Source organism: Belonocnema kinseyi, chromosome 3 (genome assembly GCF_010883055.1).
Source record: "Belonocnema kinseyi isolate 2016_QV_RU_SX_M_011 chromosome 3, B_treatae_v1, whole genome shotgun sequence".
Taxonomy (NCBI): Eukaryota; Metazoa; Arthropoda; class Insecta; order Hymenoptera; family Cynipidae; genus Belonocnema; species Belonocnema kinseyi.
Window position 1 is genome coordinate 118220599 of NC_046659.1, and position 23964 is coordinate 118244562.

At 25.9% G+C, this 23964-nt stretch overlaps 1 protein-coding gene across 3 annotated transcripts in view; it reads right to left on the reverse strand.

The window, feature by feature from the left end:
• LOC117170138 overlaps positions 1-19600 on the reverse strand; it is a 35346-nt gene extending 15746 nt beyond the window's left edge. For all 3 annotated transcript variants that reach the window (XM_033356679.1, XM_033356678.1, XM_033356677.1), the window contains exon 1: positions 19126-19600. In XM_033356679.1, coding sequence (XP_033212570.1) covers positions 19126-19179 — 54 coding nt within the window. In that variant the 5' untranslated portion in view covers positions 19180-19600. The remainder of the gene's footprint in view (positions 1-19125) is intronic.
• Between the last annotated feature and the right edge of the window lie 4364 nt (positions 19601-23964).

A 23964-nucleotide genomic window follows, 5' to 3' on the forward strand; every position in this document is an offset into this window, starting at 1 on the left:
GTGAGATATTATTTTTAACTTAATACAAAAGAAAAATGTTTAGAATTGTAAATCTTCTTCGAAATCTCAAATATTTTTTGTTTTCGAAGCTACCAAATTCTAGTATAAAATACTGAATAACGTAACCTAAATTGTACAAATGTGAAATTTTTTTAGTGATTATTTTTTAAAAATGTCAATTTTTAGTAAAAAAAAAAACACGTACATTATCTAAAATTCCAGATTCTAAATTTTACTTAAAAATGAATGTTTGTTTTTAAAACAACTACTTTCTGGTGTAAAAAGCTAAATAACATAACCTAAAATTGTTGAAATAGCGAATATAATTGATTTTTTTTGTTTCAGAATGCAAATTTCTGGTGAAAAATACATATATAACCTGAAATTGTTCCAGATGGCAAATTTTGTTCGGAATCGAATAACTTATTTTTAAGAGATCCAATTTCGGGTACAAAACGCTAAATAGAATAACCTTAAATTGTTGACGATAGGGAATCTTGACGATTTTTGTTTAAAAATGCCAATTTACGCAAAAAGCATTAACGTAAATGATACATAATATTTTCAATAATTTATTAAATAATTTGTAACTTTTCATTCTACAGGGAAACAGTTTGAAAATATCATGATAAAATAATGATATTATTGCTTTTTAAAATGAAGTTGTTTACGCGGTTTTTATTTTTTATTCCGCTTTTGGGAAAAGTCACAATTTTCATTTTATTTATTTTTTTTTTAATAAAGTCTTTCTGAAAAAGATATTCTCCAAGGCTCGATCATTTTATTTTTACATTCTCATCAGAGAAGGTATTAGATTTGTATAAAATTTGACCCTCCTCCCAGTTTTTGTCAAAAATCTTCGTTTTGAGACCCCTTAAATCCGAAAAACAGGTTTTTACGAATGTGTCTGTCTGTCTGTCTTTATGCTTGTCTGTCTATGAGCATGATAACTTTTGAACAAAATAATCTATTAGGTTGGCCTTTGATACACTCTTTTAGTGGAATGGAAGCTTCTAATGTGTCCCCTAAGGGTTTGAAGTTTTCTTGCGCCTTCTTTCCTATTCCTTTACACACCCCCCACACACTAACTTGGTACTGGGAGGGGGCCTACAGTTTAAAGTGGGTTCCGAACCACCAAGAGCAACAGCTTTAAGTACTTAGAGAAAACTCCTTTTTCTCTAGAGGTACCGGTCACACGACCATCGTCCCACCTTACACTCTTTTAGTGTTCTAAGCTAAATGCCAAGTTCGCTGGTCAGCCATTTTGGATAAAAATTCTAAAAGTGAGCGTATTTTTAAAGTTTTTGAAACCACATTTTTTCATAATTAAAAAATTCTCTCTACACTTGTTCATAGTACTTTAAAAGTAAAACATTAATTTTCGAAAGCCCTGCAAGATTATGATAACAACTTTTTGAATTTTTTCGAAAAATTGATCATTCAAATTTTGATCAAACAAAAAGTAATAAAAAATGATGTTTTGTTGTCAAACTGTGCAAGGTAGGAAAAAAATTATGAGACATACATTATGCACCCAAAAAATATCTACAAACTTGTTATTGATGACTTTTTTATACGAAACGTAGTTTTTGTTTTATTAATAAAAAAAACATTGAAAATACAAAACTTAAATTTTTCGACACATGACACAAGCTAAGAGAAAATAAATAGATAACATTTTTTTACCGAAAGTAGAGAACAACAATTTTTATTAATGTTGTTTATTTTAGATGATTGATAGTTTCTATTTTAATCGTGAATAACAACATTAAAAAGAAAATAATTACTTTTTTGGTAAAATGACATAAGATATAAGAAAAAGGTTGTTTAACCCCAAAAAATCTACAATTTTTTTGAAATAATTTCTTGATAAAACCCGTGGTTTTCGTTTTAATCGTAAAAATAACATTATAAATAATGAAATTGACTGTTTGGAAAAACGGCACAAGATAAATTAAAATATTCATAAGGGTGTATGTTCCAAAACGTAGCCACAAAATTCCCTTCACCTATTTTTTTCATACGACAGGCCGCTTTTTTAACTTTTAGCATACTAAAATTTACCAGTTTTTTTTAGTCTCCGAAAAGGCTTTTTTCTCATTTATATTTTCAAATTCAAAACATAAAAAACAAACAAAAATTATGATTCAAAGTATTAAAAGTCACTTTCTGAATAAAGGATTTTGATACGCAACCATTATTTGAAAAATTAAAAACGTAGAAGCTGAATAGTTTTAAGATAATATCTTATAAAATAAATATAATATTTCAAATAATACTGAAATGTACAATTTTCAATTAGTTTAAAAAATTTTAATATAAAATTTCCAAAACAAACTAATTTAAACTAGCCAGTTTCAAAATAAATCAGTTCTACATTTTGCACAATCATAATTCAATAAATCCAAAAATGAGTTTGAAATTAATTAGGGAAAAATTAAAGAAACGTTAAAAGAATTTGATCAAATGCCTCCAAATTTATGGTGAGTTTTAACGACTTCAGATGAATGAAATAAAAACTTTTGAAAACTTTATCGAATAAATAGAATTGAGTACATTTAAAAGAATGTAAAAAAATTTAGGATAAACTAATAATAATCTAGGGTGAATTCAGAATCAATTGCAAAAAATATTTTCAAATTTTTTTAAACGGCGCAATAAAATTTCGTGTGTTTTAATACCAATTCAAGTTAAGAATTATAGTAATATACCTTTATGGGAATGATACAAAATTTCAGGGATAAACTCGAGTGCGAAGCACGAGATATGTGATGAGAATGTGTTCTTTTAAGCCAAAGGAGCTTTAACAAAAGAGAATTCACAATCATTAAATAACTGCTGTCGATACTTTTACCTTTAGTTTTAAATAGTAGGGTAGGAAGATAGAATTTGACTGTATTGAAATTTATTTATAATATATTTAAATTTATTTCCATTCTTATACGACCTATTATTGAATATTCTTTAAGGAAATGTACGTGAACTGAATTTCTAACTTTATTCAAATTACCTCATGTGTATTACTGGCTATAAAATTAGAGGCTCAGTAAAGTCATCTCTCTGACTTTTGCCCAGTTTCTTTCTTTCCTTTAGAATCCATAATTCCAGAATATTTTAACTTGGCTCTTTGCTTGCCTTGGAAATTTGTAACATCTTTTCCTTCAATTTCTAAGGAAACGCCACATTTTATTCAAGATCTCAACTTGTTCAATGGAGCTTAATCATTTTTCGTAAGATCACCTTATTCATGGGATGTAAATTATCTCGTGCAAAGCGTCTATCGAATATTCAGCATGCAACTCCCTATGTACCTTCTAGTACAATTGTAATACCGTATCTATTTTTGATTTTTATTATTTTCTTGAATTTGATTTTTCATTTTTGTTTGAATGATTCTTGCATATTATTATTCACTGACGGATGAGCTACTTTTTGAAATACTATACAAATCTAAGATATATATCACACAGTCCATGAATTTGCATCTTTGATTTAAGCCAATCAGAATTAAAGAACCTTCAGGGGTACCCGAGATATTACTAAAAGCGTCCAAGCATATCTGCATAAGTTTCAGCCGGCGATCACCACTTTCGGTCGAGAGCGGTGATTGCCGAAAATTTCTTAGACTTTTATAACTTAGTAAACTTGTTGAAACAAACTGAAATTGACAGGACGTAATCTTTCAAATTCTGTCTTTAATTTAAGCTAATAAAAATTTAAAAATCTGCCTGGGTTCTCGAGATATGACTGTTAATATCCAAGCGTGTCTGCGTAAGGTTTCAGTGAAAACCGACGCAAACGCGCTTGGACATTTTTAGTCATAACTCGGGAACCCATTTAAATTTTTGAAGTTTTATTGGCTCAAATTAAAGGTGAAACTTCAGAGAATGTATGGTATAAATTTCATATTTTTCTACAACATTCCTAGGTAATACCACGAGTTGAAGTCAAGTTACAAAATTAGAGTCCTACATTTTTTTTGAACTTCCCACCAATTAAATTTTCTTCAGAAGGTCAAAAATGTCTCTATTAAGGGTCATTTTGCGCAAAATTTTATAAAATTTGTAATCATTCAAAAAAAGTTTAGCCCTTATTTCTTGAACAAGGAATCACGTTTTAAAGTCAAAATTAATTTTTTTAGTTACTTTTGCAGAAAGGTCACTTTTGTATTTTAAAAATTGTTTTTAATACAACACGCGAAAAAGAATCTAAAAAATTTTAGATACATTTTTTTATCTGCTTACAAGATATTCAGAACTTTTAGAAGTGTCAAAGAAATTTAAAAGTTTTTCTAAATTTATGAAAATATTTAAACTCTTTAAATATTTTAAGCCTCTTTAAAACTTCTGAGATTCTTAAATAGCTTTAAAACTGACATGCATGTTACTAAAAGATAAAAAAACACTTTGAAAATTTGTTGAAATTGCCTTAAAATATTCCCAATTATTTGAAATATTTAAAACTACTTTGTCTTTTTTCTTGAAACCTTTCTAAATTCTTAAAACGTTTCTAAACTTTTTTCGGAGTCTTCAGATATGTACATTTAGTTTTTAAAAAATCAAATCCTCCCAAGATTGAAATTACTTTTGAATCTTTAAAAAAATTCTGAGTATATTTCAAAAATATTCGCATATTTTCTAAAATTTTTAAGAAAATATCCAAAATCGAGTACAAAATAAAGAAGCTGCCACTAAATTTGCCAGATTCCTTTTGAACGAAATTTGAAAATCTTTTTAAATGATAAAATTTTTTTTTTCAAATATTGCGAATATATATTTTGTTATTTAATTTGGAAGTTTTCAAAACTTTAAAATATCTCTTGGACTTACACGATTTTTTTCAATTTTTCCTTGAAATCTATTTTTTAAATTGAAAAATCATTCGAAATTTTTCCAGAAATATTAAGACAATTTTTTTACCCCTTGAAACCTTTCAAAATACTTCAATAGATTCTTTTTTCAAAATCATGAAATATCTACATTTTGTTTTAAAAATTGGAAATCTCACTATAATTTAATTTATTTGCGAATCTTTTCAAAATGTCTAAAAATTTAATAAATATCCTTTTTCTTAAAACTACTTCGTATTGATATATAAACGACACTTAATCACAACATTAATTAAAAAATTTAACAATAACCAATCTTATAAATACTTTTTCTGACAAAATATTTAAATTTGATGTTTTTTTCTTATTTGGATTTTCCTAAATCGATTACTAAACTAATTTATTTAGTAAATTGGAATTTTTTATTGAAAAAAGATAAAGATGTCGATTAACAAAGATTTTTGTAGACTCTTGAAATATTTATAAGTATTGTTTATCAACAAAAATTACATTCCTCAGTATTTTCTTGATTTTAATGATTTAAAAAATGTGTGGTGTATTGAATTATTTTAATCATAACATATACCACGAGAAATTATTTTTAATTGAGTGACTAACTGACAAATTATGTTTAATATTATTCGAAATTTAAATTCTTATTTGCCATCGAAAATTTAAATTGAAATACAGAAATCTTGGAAATTAAAAAAAAACAAGAACTCAACGATAAAATTTCGAGAACACACTTTCAAATGTCAGAATGCCCTTTCATTTTTTTCCTTTCAAAACAAAAAATTAAAATCAATACATACTTACAAAAATCTACCTACGTTTTGGTCATTACCCTTTTTATTTGAATAAAAAAATTATTCTGTTTAAATTTTATTGTTGGATTCTATATAAAAAAGAAAATAAGGGGAATAAATAAATTATGTGTTTAATTGAATTCAATTTTTTTAAATTAATTTAATTTCAGATTATTCTTCTATTATTTTTTGATTTCCATAAAAGTCCTTTGTCTTTCTGTAAGAAATAATGTGAAGAATTTAATTAATTGGATTAAGGAAAATTCGTTTGCAAACTTGTTCCAATCATAAACGAAGGTCAGCCATTTATATCTGATTCAACAATCAACACTACATCTTGATTTCCTTCGGAAAGTTTCCTCCTGTCTGAATTATGTATAAAAATACATGTTTTTTTATTTTCAACAAATAAAAATTTTTAATAGTCCGATAACAAGCTTCTTTGTTTGATTTTTATTTTGTTCAAAAATGTAACTGAAGTTCGTCATGTTGACAAACGAGAATATAATTTTTTGTTTAATCACGGAAATGAATTTTTTAGAAATAAAATAAATTAATAATTTATTCTAGATGGAAGTCACGCTATGAAAATTGGCATTGTGTTTAACAAATTAATTTTGATGACTGGAAACACGGTTTTCGTTTTTTTATTTTTTTTATTATTGATATTTGATAACGGGCAATTGAAAAAAAAAACAGTATTATTCCAATATCCCTACTGGCAGACTGATCTTTACAAAAATGTATTAAATTAACAAAAATTGGTAAAATAAATTTTGTTAACCATTCTTAAAATTATAGATTTTAAATTTTATTTAACAAATTACTTGAATTTTGAAGTCGGAAAATAGCAACAACAACAAAAAATTATCTCAATATCCCTAACGAAAAATTTTCACCAAAGAGATGAATCTTCGACTCAAAAAATGTATTTTTATCTAAGTACTTATTTGCATTCGCAACGAAATATTAAGTTGAATTCAATCAAAATAGGCGATTTATAAACCCAAAAGATGAATCCTCAAACAAAAAGATGAGTATTCAACAAACCAGATTAGTTTTTTAACTAAAAAGACGATTTTACAACAAAAGTTAATCATTAAGGTAAAAAGTTCATTCTTAACAACAAAAAAACACAAATTTTTTACCAAAAAAGATACATTTTTAACTAAATATTTAAATTGGCTAGTAAAGAGATTAATTGCTCACCAAGAAGATTAATGTTCTAACAAAAAGACAAATTCGAAAAAAAAACATAAATTTTCAACAAAATTGTTTTCCGCCAAATATTAAAATCTTAAACCATAAATATGAATTTTTAACAAACAAGATAATTATAAGCCCCATAGTTAAATTATTCACGGAATTGTTGAGTTTACAAACCAAAAATTAAAATTTTTAGACTAAAAGGTTCAATTTTTAATCCGAAAAATAGAATAGTTGCATTCGCAGTTAGACAAATTAATTCACAACAAAAACAACGAATTTTTTACAAAATAGTAAAATTTTCAACCAGAGTTGACTTTTGAACTAAAATGATGAATCGTAAGCTGAAAATATTTATTTTCAACAATAAAGTTAATATTTTTAACCATACTATTTAATATTCTGTCAAAAAGTCAAATTTTCACACACAAAAAAACTAGTTAATTTTAAATAAAATAATTTAATTTTTAACCAAAAATATGAATTTTCAACAAAGAAGATTAAAAATCATAGTTTCATTTTCTACCATTTTTTCATTTTTTATTTTTTATTTTAATGGAAAAAACAACTAATTTTCTCAAAACAAGTTTAAATTTTAATCCGAAAATATGAATTTTCAACTAAAACTGTGAAACTTTAACAAAAAATAAATAAGGATTTTAGCTTTAATGAAATAGTTATTTTAGAAACTAAAAAGTCGAATATTCAACAAAACAGTTAAATAGCAACATATATTTTCATTTAAAAATAATAATAATAATTTTCAAAAAAACCAACGAATTTTCAAAAAAATAGTTAAGTTTTTAACCAAAAATTCAACTTTGAACTAAAATGGATTTTCTATAACGAAAAAATGAATTTTCAAAATAATAATTCAACATTCAATCCAAAAGATGATTTTTTAACCAAAAATATTTATTTAAACAAGATGCAAAAGTTAAATTTTCAACTAACCAGATAAATCTTCAACTGAAAAAATGATCTTTCAACAACTTAGGTTAACTTTCAACAAGGTTGTTTAAATTTTGAGAAAAAAATCCATTTTTAATCAAATAGTTGCATTTCCAACAAATTAATTAAATTTGTAAACAAATATTAGAATGTTTATCCAAAGAACATGAATTCCGAACAAAAAATATAATGGTAGACTTGTCAACCAAAAATATTTGAATTTTCCTATTGGGTTTGATTCATTCATTTTGAATTTAGTCGAAAAAAAGAGAAAGAGGTATTTCATGAAGTTGTTTAAAAACATCCCCTTCCCGAAAATTGATAACAGAATTTATGTATGAACCTATATAGAAAATAATATTGTTTGAAAATTCTAACATATTCAAAATTATCACTTTTTTGTAAAAATATTGATAAATAAATTAATTTTCCTCTTTCTCTCAACTAACTATTTTTGGCGAAGAAGAAATAGATAAATTGAAGCCAACTTTGAACAATAATTCACTAAATAAAATAGAGAAAATCCGTGATTCTGTAGTAACACCAAATATTTTTTTCGTTCAATATTAAATGTTTCCATTGTACTTAAATGATTAAGTCTATATTTCCAGTTAATAAATTTTCTCTCATTTACCACTTAGTACTTTTTATGGCATTTCTTGTAAGAAATCCAAGAGCGAGATAATTTATGAAATAAGACATGGGCGATTTTATTTAATTAAAGACGGTACCGCAGAATTTTAATTAAAACACATTCTTAAAGACAATTGTTGTACCTCAAGGAATGCTCATTGCAAGAGAATTGTAATAAAATCGCACAGCAAATTAAAATTCTTTTTGTTTCTATCCGTTGCGTAGAAATCCTCTTTTTCATTTTAAATTTGTTTAAATTAGTAAATTAAATTTTTCTAGCAATAAAATAAAGTAATGCATTATTTTAGATATATATCATGCTACTTCAATTACTAAGCGCGAATCCAGAAAGGGGCCATTGCCCCCCCCCCCAACCCAAAGATTTAGGACACTAAATCTAAGATTTAAAATTTCTTATATTTTAGGGGCAAATGGCAATTTAGCCCCATCCACAAGACACAGTTCCCCCACTACGCGACTTCCCCTCACTCTGCAGAACTGCTGCTGTCGAGCCTGGTCAGCAGGTGTCCATTATATATAACGAGAAAGGACTAAAATGCGGAAATTTTCCATTTTTTAATTTAGAGTTAGATTATTTATGACTATAATTTTTTTAATCTGTTTAGTCCTATTTTTCGAATTCACAAATCGAAATTAGATTTACAAACCACATGTTTGTAATAAACAAATTGCATAATATTTATAATTTTTATTTGTTTTATTCATTTATTGTATAAAACAAAAACAAAATTGTTAGGATGAACAAGTTGAAGGATAATTTTGAGCAATGTGATTGGTTAAGAAAATTAACAAAATTTATGATGATTGTTAATGAGTTTCCAAATGTGGCGAGAAGTGATAACGTTTATAATTTTTCACTGGAAGTGCAAAATTATTTAGGGATAATTTTGAGTAATAGGATTGCTTAAGAAATAAATCATATTTATAATGTTTCAATAAATAGTTCTACTTTAAGTTTAAAAAATTAGCTTTGAACCCAAGATAGAGATTTAAAACAAATTACATAAAAAATTTTAATATAAGAGAAAAAAGCGAATATTCCAAAAAAAATTGAAAACAAAAATTCTATACAAAGCAATTGAATATTCAACAGGAAAATATCAAGTTTCGACAAAAAAATTAATTTTCAATTAGATAGTTATATTTTGAGTTTAAAAAACGAGTTTTTACCCCAAAAAATAAATTTTAAACAAGATGCAAAAATAGTTTATCGGAAGTAAAAGATACCAAATAGTTGAGTTTTCTACCAAAATAGCATAATTTTAAACCAGTTACATTTTTAAACAAAATATTTGATTTTCTACAAAAAGAGACATATTTTTAATAAAACAGTTGAATTTTCAAACAAAAAGGATTAGGAAAATGCTTTAATTTCTAAACAAATACTTGAATTTTCAACCAAAAAGATTAATTTATGAACAAGCAAGACAAATCTTTAAATAATAGTTGAAATTTTAGTCTAAAAAGATTAATTTTTGACAAAAAAAGAATATTTTCGATTTAGAAAAGCGAATTTTTTCCAAAATAGTTAGATTTTCCACCAGAAACTATGAATTTAAAAAATTTAATGTTTGATCAAATAGATAAATTTTCTACAAAACAGTTACATTTCTGTTTCGTTATTAAACATTTTTGGTGGTTTTATTTCTTTTTTTTTTGTATTTGAAATTTCGAAATAAAAACTTTCGGAAATATTCTAATTTATTAATTATATTTTTAGTACTTGTAAACATTTATGATTGTTCAGTAAAAAATGTTAAAAATAGGTAGAAAGAGTTATGATTTTTCGTACTTGTTTATAAAAAATGCCTACCAGGAATTAAAGAAGAACATTTAAATCTTATTTTCTTTTTTATTTTACTCATTTTCTTCAAAAATAGCGATTTATATTTTTCATAAAGTCTATTAGCGTTTCGAATTAAAAATGTAGACTGATTTTGAAAAAATCTTTGTTTTCACGCTGTTCTTATTTTTCTCGTAAAAGTTTTTTTTCAATAAAAAAATTATACAACAGATCGATATATTTCATAAAGATCTGCAAGTTTCACTAAAATAATTCTTTTAAACAACTAATTATTTAAGTCAATAAAAAAAACATGTTTCTTCGGGGTTTTCGGGCAATTTGGCAGAATCAAAAAAATTTTATCAAGATCAAATTGTACGCCGTATATTTAGAAATAAAAAGGGAAAGAATAGGACCCAGGGTGTTTTATTTTTTATAATTTTTATTTTTGGCCACACCCTATAAAAGTTTTAATTTCAAAAATGTAAGTAGGTAGGATTGAAAATAGATTCCAAGAAGAAAACGCTGTGAAAGGTCAATAGTTGTCGAACCTATGACACTTTAAACTGTTTGTACAACAATAAACAGACACTTGATTTGCCAACAAGATTTTCGAGGTTCACAGTTGCAATTCACTCAGACTCAAGCTGTTAATGTAATTACTACCTGAGTAGGATCTTCAAGCCGTTGTGGCCTACCGAGTTAAACCATAAAATTTCTAAGCCCTCAAGGGCGTGGAACCGTGTGGTAATTTTCTTTAAATGATTTATTTTACACCCTAAGCTTACTTTGAACAATTTTGTGGAGAATTTTGGGATTTGCAATTTTTTGCGGATTTCGCGCCAAAGAGAAAGCATCCCTCAGAATCATAAGAAAAACATTAATTATCTTTATTATTTTGAGCAATACCGGATTTTCAAAAAATCGAAAAATGCAACCTGGAATTTTTGTGGAACTCTTCGAAAGGGACGATTTTCCTTCGTAAGAAAAAAATAAATAATGCTGGATGTGTAAAAAATGGAACAAAATTCAGAATACGATTTTTTGAGAACTAGCCATTAGGAATCATTTCGCTTCAGAATGTTTATTTCGCACTTTTCATATTTTTTGAAAAACTCAAAAAATTAATTTTAAAAAAAAACAGTCGCCTTTTTGTTAGCTTTAAACTTTTTGCATTTTTTACGGATTTTGCGACAATGAGAAACTCCTCGCCAGGATCAACAGGAAAAAGTTACTTACTTTAAGAAAGTACTAGATTAAAAAAACGGACAGAGCAGGAGATACTTTCTACAGAACTTTTTAAAAAGAATAATTTTTTTTTGAATTTGTTTTTGGTAACTTTCATATTTTTTGAAGAAAAAAAAATTTATTTTTAATTTTTCACTTTTTTTAAGGATTCTGTAACTTAAGAAATCCCTAGTCAAAATCAAAGGGCAAAAATGAATTATCTTTAGTATTTTGAACAATACCGGATTTTTTCACATCGAAAAATGAAAGGGGTAATTTCTGTAAAAAAGTTTGAAAAATACAATTTTTCATTGTGAAAAAATTTTAAGTATCGCCGTCGATATTTATATTGAAGAAAAGTTCTTTGTTAAGCAGGGGGAGGGGGGGGTAAATTTGAATAATAATTTTTACCAGTATTTTTTGTTAATTTTGAACTTTTATCGACAGGAAAAAATGTAATATATTTATTATTTTAAATAATAATGAGCTGAGCAAAAAATTGAAAAATGCAAAATTAAATATCTATACAACTCTTCATGAGGAATAATTTCAATAGTCAAAAATTCTTAAATATGTTTCAAAACTCACTCAAGCTACTCTTACAATTTAGAAGAATCTAGTAAAATGAAGAAGAAATTGTTAGAAATTTTTTAATTACGTTTTCGATATATTTGAAATTAAAAAAAAATATTATTCTGAATTTTTCTGAGAAACGTTACAGAATTATGTTTATATGTCCTTAAAGCAAATAAACAAGGCAACTTAGAAGACTAATAGTTATTCGAATTTTTTGTATTTCATTAAAAATTATTTTTCCCGTTAGATTATATAATTTACCTAAAATTTTGTTTCTGGCATGAAACATCTTTTTTGGTTAAAAGTTTAACAATTCTATAGGAAATTCGTATTTTTTTGTTAAAAATCCTTTTATTTTTGTAGATGTTTCGTTTTTTTTTAATTAATAATTGCAACTATTTGGTTTAAAATAAAATTATTTTTTGGTTGAAAATTCATTATTCTACTTTGAAATTAATCTTTTTAGATACAAAACTAATCTTCTTGGTATAAAATTAATGTATTTAGTCGAAAATTAATCTTTTCGGGTTAAAAGCTTCAGTTATTTTATAGAAAATTCGCCTTTTGTTGCAATATGATTAAATTACCTAAGAAAAACAACGAATGGTCGAAAATTAATCTTTTCTGTTTGAGCATTCTACTATGTTATAGAAGATTTTTTTGTTTTTGTTATTTGGTTGAAGATGAACTTTTTTTGTTCAAATATATATTTAGCAGATCTGAAATATTTAGAAGTATTTTCGAATTTTCTTAAAAATCGTAGGAAAATTATATTTTTACAATCTTGAAAAAAAATAAAGTTAAAGAATTAATAGTTACTAGAAATTTTTATTTTGTGTTGAAAAATATTTTTAATAGTAGACGAGTGAAGTGAGCCAGAAGTCATTCGAGACCCACCATGAATACTTTTATCGAATAAAAAAATTGTTAAATTTATTTATTATGGATTTATTAGCCAAACAAATTTTATTATTTTATTTTTATAGGCTCAGTAATATTATACTCTGTCGAGCATTCAAAATTTTCGGCAATTTGGGATGACATCGGTTTTCCGAAAAAGAACAATATTCTGAATGTTGAAAAGTACCAAAAATATAATTACCGGAATAGAAAACTTCCCAAAAATAAAACTTTAATAAATGTAAAGTTAGTGAAGCAAAAAAAACTGTAATTATTTATTAACGAAAATAGAATAATCCAAAAGTAAAAGTTAACAAAACTAAAAAACTTCAAAGATTAAAAATTACCGAATTTATTAAATATCCGAAACCAGTGCCATGTAAATTTTTTTTATAATTTGTATTTATGCGAGAATTTACTCATTTCACGCGTTTAGAAAAATCGGATTTCTAAATTTCGTTGATTTGAAAGTTCTCAAAAATTCCCAGAAGTTTTATAAATTTGGAAATTTTCAATATTGAATAATCAGTCACACAATTACATCACCGATTGCTCTGAAATATTGGTAAAATATGTGAAGCACTTAAACCAATAAGATCTCTTTAAATTTGAGAAACTAGCATTCTTCATGGAATTAAAATCAACTCCTGATGTAATATTCCGAGAATAGTGACCTTATTCGACCCTATATAATTATTTGACAAGTTGTTATCTCAAGAAAGCTGGATTCTTCCGAAGATCCACTTTCTTGAATACCGCAGCATTCTCTCTAACAAAGTAACTTGACTTCGTCTATTCTACACCATTTGCCCTTAGGTAGAAAAATTTTCTGAAATTGTGCCAAACAGAAGCTCATTGGTTTCATTTTCCTCATCAGCCCTCAAGAAACATAATCCTAAGACCAGAAGCAACGTAGCCCTTTTTTCTAAGTGGGGGTAGGGGCATGGACTTGTAATAATAAATGGCAACATTTGTACAGATTATAGTGACATTATAGTATGTAAAAATTTTATATAAATCGTAAATAATAAATAAATAAATAAACAATATTAAATAACAATAAACAATAAATAGAGGTATAAAATTCATATTGCCAAAATTTTCACAAATATTTAAAAAATTTCATATAGATTTCAAAAATTGCATAAAGATTTAAATAATTTCCCCAAGATTTCACAAAAAATGTTCAAGGTTTTGCAAAGATTTCCGGTAGATCAAAAATATTTCACAAAGATTTCAATGATTTTCCAAAGATTTCACAAAGAATTCGGATGGATTAAAAAGATTTCACCAATTTTACCAAATATTTCACAAAGCTTTAAAAAATTTTAGGTAGATATCAGATTGCACGAAGATTTTAATAATTTCCAAAGATTCCACGAAAAATTTGGAAGGTATCGCAAAGATTTCCGATAGGTTAAAAATGTTTCATAAAGATTTCCATGCTTTTCTAAAGATTTTACAAAGAATTTGGATAGATTTAAAACATTTCACAAAGATCTCCGATATATTTCAAACAGTGTACAACAATTTCACAAATCGTTCACAAAGATTTCAGTAATTTTCCAAAAATTTCACAAATTGCACAAATACTACCAAAAATTTCCAATATTTTAGAAAGATTAAAAAAATTTCAGGTAGATTTCAAAGATTGAACACAGATTTTCATAATTTTTAAAAGATTTGCAAATTTTATTGAAGTTTTCGCAAAGATTTCAGATAGATTAAAAATATTTTACAAAGAATTCGGATATATTTAAAAGATTTCATAAATACTTCAATTTTCTCATAAAGATTTCCCATAGATTTCAAAAAGTGCACAAAGATTTTAACAATTTTCCAAAGATTAAAAATATTTCGCACAGACTTCCAAAAGATTTCGCGAAGATTTGAACGATTTTCAAAATAATAAGAAAACAATCACAAATATTTCGCAAATATTTTAGATAGATTCAAACATATTGCATACAAATTTAAAATATTTGCACAATCATTTCAATGACTTCCAAAAGATTTTAAATATCTCGGATAGCTTTCACAAAGATCATTTCCCAAAAATTTCAAATAATTCACAAAGCTTTTAAATATTTCGCAAAAACCTTGGATAGATTACAAATATTTTACAAAATTTTCAGATATATTTCGAAAAGTGCACAATGATTTGAATGACATCCCAAAGGTTTCAATAATTTTATGAATATTATCAGATATTTAAAAGTATTTCAAAGATTTCAGAAAGGTTTCAATGATTTCAAAGATATAAAATATTTCTCAGTGATTTCGAATAGATTTTAAAGATTTCAATAATTTCATAAATATATTATCAAACGTTTCACATATTTAGCACAGACTTCCAAAGATATCCGAAAGATTTACAATATTTCGGATAGATTAAAAATTTCACAAATATTTCGCAAAAATTTCAAAAATATTTTAATGATTTCTCAAAGATTTCAAAGATGCCAGATTGATGTAAAAAATGTCACAAAGAAATCAATGATTTCCCAAAGATTGCATTAAGATTGCATTAAGATTACAATTATCTCCCAAAGATTTCCAATATTCCGGTTGAATTTAAAATATGTTACAAACATTTCAGATAGATATTGATTAGATTTAATTATTTGCTAAATATTTTAATAATTTCACAAATATAATCAGATATTTCAAAAACATTTTAAGTATTTCGCACAAATTTCGCATAGATTAAAAAGATTTCACGAAGATTTCAATAATTACACAAATATTAATAAATATTTCTAAACATATCAGAAAAATTTGACAAAGATTTCCAATATTTGGAACAGCTTTCAAAGAATGCACAAGGTTTTCATGATTTCCCAAAAATTTCCATAATTTCACAAATATTATTGGATATTTCAAAAAATTTCGCAAAGATTTCACAAAGATTTAAATTATTTCACAAAAATTTCAGATAGATTTAAAATAATGCATAAAGATTTCAATAATTCCCCAAAGATCTTAATAATTTCACAAAAAGATTTCAATAATTTCACAAATATATTTGTATATTTGTAATGCATTTTCAATTATTTCAGAAAGATTGCAATAATTTCCCAAAGATTTAAAGTATTTTGCAAAAACTTCAAATATTTCGCAAAGATTTCAGGTAAATTTTTGAAAAAATTCAAACGATCCATTAAATTTAATCATTTGATTTCTGAGGAAGGAAAACCAATACTTTACCCCTCGCAGGTCTATTTTTATTGGAAAGCGGAAGTCCTTTTATCTAATTATCCCTAAATCCTAAATGACTATCACAATAATTTAGCACTGAGTAATTTAGAATTATAAGATTCGAAATCTACGAATTATAACGATTCCAACGATATTTTATTATTTTGAAGTCTTTTAAACGTGCATTATTTTTTATTTATCGTAAAAGCGATTCTTGATTTTGAAAAAATAATTTCAATCAAAAAAATAGTCTAAAAAATTGTCTAAAGCTTTTCCGAGGTTTGTACCTAGATCTTTAAAAATAAGAGGTCGAAGCATGGACAACTGTAATTTGGTGATTGTGAATTCTCTTTGGTTAAAGCTCATTCGGCTTTAACCAACACATTCTCATTACGTATCTCGCGCTTCGCACTCGATTTTTTCCAAAATGCGAACGTTTCTACATTATGCAACACTATTATATCAAATGGATATTACATGAAATTAAACATTTATGATTTGATTTTCAACTTTTAATGGCAAATAACAAATATTTTAAAATTTCCAAGTTCTAAATTTAACTTTTTTTCTTATATTCCGAATTTTACTTCTTATTATACAAATAATTTTAACAAAAACTAATAATAAAATCTTTAATTATAAAATACCTAAATAGTGGAAAATTTCCGAATAATAAAATTCGTCACCGAAAATTTCCGAATCAAAAAATATCTGACACTATCAAGGCCCCAAATTTAAACAACTAAACAATGGTTTATAATCAATATTATTTGTTTATTAAAAATTCAATAATGAAATATTTTGATCCTAGAAATCCTTTTTCGATGTTTAATGTATGTTTTAAAATCATTGTTTAATTTTGAAATAACAATAATTGAAAAAAAATTACTGATGCAAGTTTTTTTTAATGTGCTTAGCAGTTTAAAAAAATTATTGTTATCACAAATTTAAACAAAAATTAAAAAAATATATCCAAGATAAAAAAAATTTTAATATTTCATTACTGTATTTTTAGGATTAAATATGATTAATTAAATAAAAAATGTTCCTAATTGTTTAAATTCGACAATTTTGTAGTGTCGTAAATTTTTCAGTATCGGATATTTTCAAATTCGGCCTTTTTCTGTCCGAAATTTTTTTATTTCCGGATAAAAATTATTACAAAAATGATTATTAAAAAATTTTATTTATTAAAAATAAGATAACTAAATATATTTAAATTTTTCAAGAAAATTTGCGAAAAACTTTCCCAAAAATCAAATTTTTAAATGAAAAAAAATAATAATACAATTTTTACATTGTTATTGCTTTTTAAATTTAGACAATAATTTTAAAAACTTTAAAAATTAAAAAATGTCTGTAATAAATTTTTATTGTAATAAAATTATTATTACAATTTATTATTCGAGAATTTTCAAAATCTGGATTTTTATATTCCGACAATTTCATAATTTGAAAATATTTTCTTTTTCGGAAATTTTACAGTGTCGATACATTTATTTTTCGGAATTTCCCAGTGGCCCCAGGAATTTCATTATTTAGAAGTTTTCAATTGAAAGAAATTTGGAACGAGTGAAAAATTCCGAGAAATAAATATTCTGATACCGTAGAATTCCCAAAAGAAATACTTAAAATGTACAATTTCAAAAATGATAAAATAGCCGAAATATACAAATCCCGACTTGGAAAATTCTCGAATAATAAAATTCTGGAACGATTTATAATATTATCGAGTTCGAAAATTCCTGAATAATAAACTTTCCGACACTATAAAATGATAAAATAAAAAAAATAATTAAAAAATGTAATATTGATTCATTAAAAATACAATAATGAAATATTTTGATTAACACATTTTTTATGATTAATGTATTATTTAAAAGTTATTGTTTGAATATAAATAACAATACTTGAAAAAAATCTTTCTTAATGCAAAGAAACAATACGAGAAATATAATTTTATTACAAGAAAAATAATTTAAATAACCAAATAGGCAAATTTTCAAAAGACAAACTTGCATTGAGTTTTTTTCCAATTATTGTTATTTTAATTTTAAACGATAATCCAGGAATTGTTTGTAGTAAATTTTGATATTCAAACAATTAATTTAAACAAATCATATTGATTCATCAAAATTAAAATAATTAAATATTTTGAACAACAAATTTTTTAATGTTGAATGCATAGTTTAAAACGTATTGTTCGAGTTAAAAAAAATCTTTCTAATAAAAAGAAACAATACGAGAACAACATTTTTATTACAAGAGAAATAATTTAAAGAGACAACTATGCAAATTTTCAAAAAACAAACCTGCGTTGAGAAATTTTTTTTCATTTATTGTCATTTTAAATTCAAGCAAAAATTCGAGAATTACCTGTCGTCAATTTATTAATCCGAAATTTCAGGATGCCAGAAATATCTCGAGAAATAAAATTCCCGTAAACGTAAAAATTCCGAATAATAAAATTACCAAATGATAAAATTTTCGAATAATAAAGTTCCAGAACGGTGTACAATGTTACCGAATTGGGAAATTCCCGACAGAAAATTGCCGAAGTTTAAAATAGCCGATCTAAAAAACACCCGAATTTAAAGAATTAAAGTATTGCAATCAAAATTATATTACAAATAGAATTTTTTTATTAAGCAGAATATTTTAATTATTTTTATCCAGGAATTTTCTTGTTCGGATATTTTATAATTCGGGATTCATTAATTTTATAATTTTGGAAATGCTCTATTCCTAATATTTTCTTTTTCGGAATTTATAAGTGTCGGGAGTTGTCAGTCGTCGCGAAATTTTCTAATTTCGGGAAGACTACGTTAACTATTTTCTTCCTCAGGAATTTTCCAGCGTTGGGACTTTTATTGTTTGGGATTTTTCAGTGTTTCTATTTAAATATTTATTACACAAAGAGTTGAAGGGCTTTATTTTCCTCTTTAATCTTGAACCCTCATCTGACTCTAACAGAAATGTAATCCTGACACTCTTACCGCGAGAATAAACAGGACCGAAAGCAAAGGTCTCCGAAAGCAATAAACTGCCATTTCAAAATTTGCACTTGTCCCTTCCGTCAGTTTGCAATCCTTCCAGGATCCTCAAAATATTCACTCTCTTGTCTGGCAAGGTGAAGAAGTATATCCAAATAAATGAAGAATCGAGAGCAGGAAAAATCCATCTGTCCAGGATTAGTCTACATCCAGCATCCAACTGAATATGATAACTGTACCACGTAGCACTCACACTCTTTTTATCACTTGATAAACCGGACGCAACTCTTGTCTATTGATACACACTCTCATTGACTAACTTTCCTATCTTTTTCCGTTCCCGAACCGGCTTTTTAAGAACCGGTGCTCTCCTCGCCATAGGTTTCAACTGATTCCAGCTACGATCTTACCCGTTCGACAGACCGAACCTGATTGACCTGGGGCCTTTGGACATTTATGTTAATCACTTGAAGTATTGTCTCGAGAGGTGGGGACCACTCACTGCAACCGAGAACTCTTGTCTTGTCTATGTAAGTACTTCTCGAGAGGGGACAAAGTCAGGTAGACAAGCATTCAAATAAATATTTCTGTGCGCGCCCGCTTCTTTCTATTACTGTCGCATCAGGTGCAGGAGTAACGGTGCAGGTCAATTGGGTCCGTAATCCCGATGTAGTGCATAAATAAAATTGACTCACGATGTAAACCTGATCTACGAATTTGGGCCTTGGTTATTATCATTATTTAATATAGAATTTGTCTAAGGCTCAAGATAGTTACTGCCCAAGATGTCGAAGGCATTTTTTGGTTTTTAGAGTTGGATTTTATATTGATTATTTTGGACGGGGTGTGGGTACCATATACTACGAAAGACCGGGTTGTGTACTCGAATTTTGATAACCCGACTAACCTAGAGAGGTGGTTTTCTGCAGTTTTCTTCTCATCTGACCAAATGTTTAGGCAAATGCGAGTACTTCGAGCAAACTCGTATGTAGCTGCATTGTAACTAAACCTTAGTAAAAAACTGATTCTATTCGTTGGAAAGTAGCCGAATTCTAAACTTTTTATGAAACTTCTTTCAGTAATTAATACTTCTGGTAAATTTAACAAATAACTTAGAAAAGAGTAATCACAAAGACAATCTTAGTTAACTTCGTAAACTAATTTGAATAAGAGCCCAACTCTCAATATCTTTATGAAAATTGTTTGAATGATTCAGTTCATTCCATAAACAAATTTTGCCTCTTCCTTGAAAAAGCCAAGCTATAAATATGTTGATAAACATTTTTTAAATAATTGATAATTTTAGAATTTCAAATCATCAGAGAAGAAAATTATCGGAAAGATATTCTTAGTTCATTATGGTAAAAAATGAAGCCTACTCGTAGAAAAAAAAACCAAACTCTTAATTTTTCAATTGAAATTTTTTCAATAATTAATAGTTCTGGTAAATTTACAAAGCAACATAGAAAAGAATCATCGAATGGACATTCCTAGTTGATTCCGAAAACAAATTAACCCCTAGGATAAAGGTCAAACTCTTAATTTTGTAATTAAAACAATTTAAGTAACTAATATTTCTTGTAAATTCACAAAGAAAAATAGAAAACAGTAATCGGATAGACATTCTTGGTTGACTTCGTAAACAGATTTACTTATAGAAAAAAGGGCAAACACTTAATTTTTAAGTTAAAATTGTTTAAATAATTAATAGTTCTTGTAAATTTACAAAACAAACTCGAAAAGAGTCGTCGGATAGACATTCGTAGTTGACTTCAAAAACAAATTGATTCGTAGGATAAAGGTCAAACTTTTAATTTTTTCATTAAAATTGTTCAAATAATTAATAGTTCTTATAAATTTGCAAAGCGATATCGAAAAGATTCATCGGATAGACTTTATTAGTTGACTTCGAAAACAAATTAATTCGTAGGATAAAGGCCAAACTTTTAATTTTTCATTCAAATTGCTTAAATAATTAATAGTTCTTGTAAATTTGCAAAGAAATATAGAAAAGAGTCATTCGATAGACATTCTTAGTTGACTCCGTGAACAAATTTAATTGCAGAACTCGTAGGAAAAAGTCACTTTTAGTTTCTGATCGAAATTGTTTAAATAATTAATAGTTCTTGTAAATTTGCAAAGCAATATAGAAAAGAGTTAGTTGACTCCGTGCACAAATTGTCTCTTAGGAAAAAGGGTCAATACTTAATTTTTTAATAAAAATTGTTTAAATAATTTAAAGTTCTTGTAAATTTGCAAAGAAACATACAACATAGTCATCTGTTACAAAACAAAAAAAAATGGTAAAAGTTTTAGCGTTTTCAAAAATTAAAAAAAAACACAAAAGTTTTAAGCCAAACAGCACATGATTAGAAAAAAAGTCAAGAAAAAAAATTTTTTTATCATCATTTTTGATGGAACCTGTCATTTTTCTGCAATCGCCAAAAATAAAAGTAAAAATAAAAAAAATTTTTAGACAAACGGCACAAACTGTGAAAAAATTAATAAACAATGCTTTGACCAAAAAGAGCAACACATTTTTTTAATCAATAATTTTTTGATAGGACACGTATTTTTTGTTTTCATCGTAAAAAATAACATTACAATACTAAAATTAAATTTTTGGAAAAACAACATCAAATCGGCGGCAAGCTGCGGCTTTCGTACTGTAGAAATTGATTCCCGGGAGAGATGAAGAGATCCCCCTCTCCATTTCTCAGCAGAAGATCTTTGTGAAAATTTAATGTTCGTCATGTCATCATAAAATATTTTAACTCATTTCAGTTCTACAAATACACTTATGTTAAGTGAAAAAGAAAAACCTCTCTTCATCCTAAATGGGTAGAGAATTTTTTTTCTAAATGTACATAATGTAACGTTTTTAGTACGTTTTCAGATGATGAACGTTTTTGATACAAAATCAAAATTTTTGTTTAAAAGTTTATGTTCTTAGTTAAAAATTCAACTTTTTGGTTGATAATTCTTGAATTTTATTCAAAATGTAGCTTTTCTTGTCAGTAAAGTATTCCTTTTCTTTACAAAATTCATCTATTTTAGTGAAATCTTCTACTTTTTGGTTGAAACACTTTTGAATTTTATACAAAATTTATCTTGTTTTTGGTATTAAATTAATCTTTTTGTTTAGAAACTCATGTTTTTTAGTTTAAAAGTCAACTTATTATTTAATAATTCTAGAATTTGGTTAAAAATTAGTTTTTTTCCACATAAAATTAAGCTTTTTGTTTAAAAATTCATCTTTTTGATTAAAAATGTAACACCTAGATTTTAGGCTTGAACTAGTATCTTAAAATACATTTTTAGGTTGAACATTGAAAACTTTAGTTAAAAATTCATCTCTTTGGTTAGAAATTGAACTGTTTTATTAAAAAAATTTTTTTTGTTGTTGTTGAAAATTTACTTATTCCATTTTTGAACGAAAATGGTTATTTTTTAAGTAAAAATTCTACTTTTTGTTAAAATTGAACTGTTTTGTTAAAAATTTGCATTTTTGTTGAAAATTAATATTTTTGTTCACAAATTTATCTTTATTAGTTGAAGCTTCAAGTTTTGGTTGAGAACTCTGAAACTTGAATGAAAATTCGTGTTCTTTGGTAATAAATTCATATTTTGTTTGAAAATTCATATTTTTTAGTTGAAACATCAACTTTTCGGTAGAAAACTCTTGAACTTAAATAAAAATTCATCTTTTCTGTTATTAAATTAATTTTGTTGATTGAAAATTCTTCTTTTTTAGTTAAAAATTCAACTTTTTAGTTTGGAATTCTCAAACTTTGATGAAAATTCGTCTTTTCTTGATAGTGAATTATTCTTTCTGTTTAAAAATTCATCTATTTTCGTCAAACATTCAACTTTTGATTGAGAATTCTTGAATTTTGTTTAAAAAATCAATTTTGTTTTATAGAAAATTAATCTTATTGGTTAAAAATTGATCTGTTTGATTAAAAATTTAAAAACTAGTTTTTAAAGTTGAGCTACTTTCTTGAAAATTAAAAAAATCTCTTGTTTTTCTTAAAAATTCAACTTTTGCGTTGAGAATTCTTGAATGTCATGAAAATTTCGTTTTTCTTACATTCTCATCAAAAAAGGTATTACAATTGTATCAAATTTCAACATCTTCCCCCGTTCTTGTTAAATTCCACGTTTTGAGACCCTCTGAACACGAAAAACAAGTATTTACGAATGTATCTGTCTGCATCTCTATATGACTGTGAGCACGATCTGAAGGTCAATTTTAAATAAAAATTCAAAAAGTGCGCGCATTTGAATTTTTTTCGATAAAAAAAAATTACCAGACTTCTAGCACTTACAAAATTAAAAAAAAACGAAAATGAAAATTTTAAGCTAAATAACGCACGATATTAATAAAGTCAAGAAAAGAAAAACGTTACTTTTTTAAGGTCTTACAAGATTATCATAAGAAGTTTTTACATGTTTTCGAAAAATTGAAAAATCAAATTTTGACGGCACAAAAAATAATGAAAAATAAAAATTCCATTTTTCGGTCAAACAATACAAGACACGATAAAAGATGAATGAATAAAAAATTTCGACCCAATAAAGATCTACAAATTTGTTATTAATCATTTTTTGATAGAATGCGTAGTTTTAGGTTTAGTCATGAAAGATAACATTGACAACAAAAAATCACTTTTTTACGCTAGGATGCGTAATTTTAGTTTAAATCTGAAAAAATAACAGTAAAAATTGAAAAATGAAATTGATGGAAAAATGGCACAAGTTGCATTAAAAAGTTTAACACTCGCGCTGTAAACTGGGGTCTGTGAGACCCGGACGAAATTTACTACGTTGATTACTCCGAAA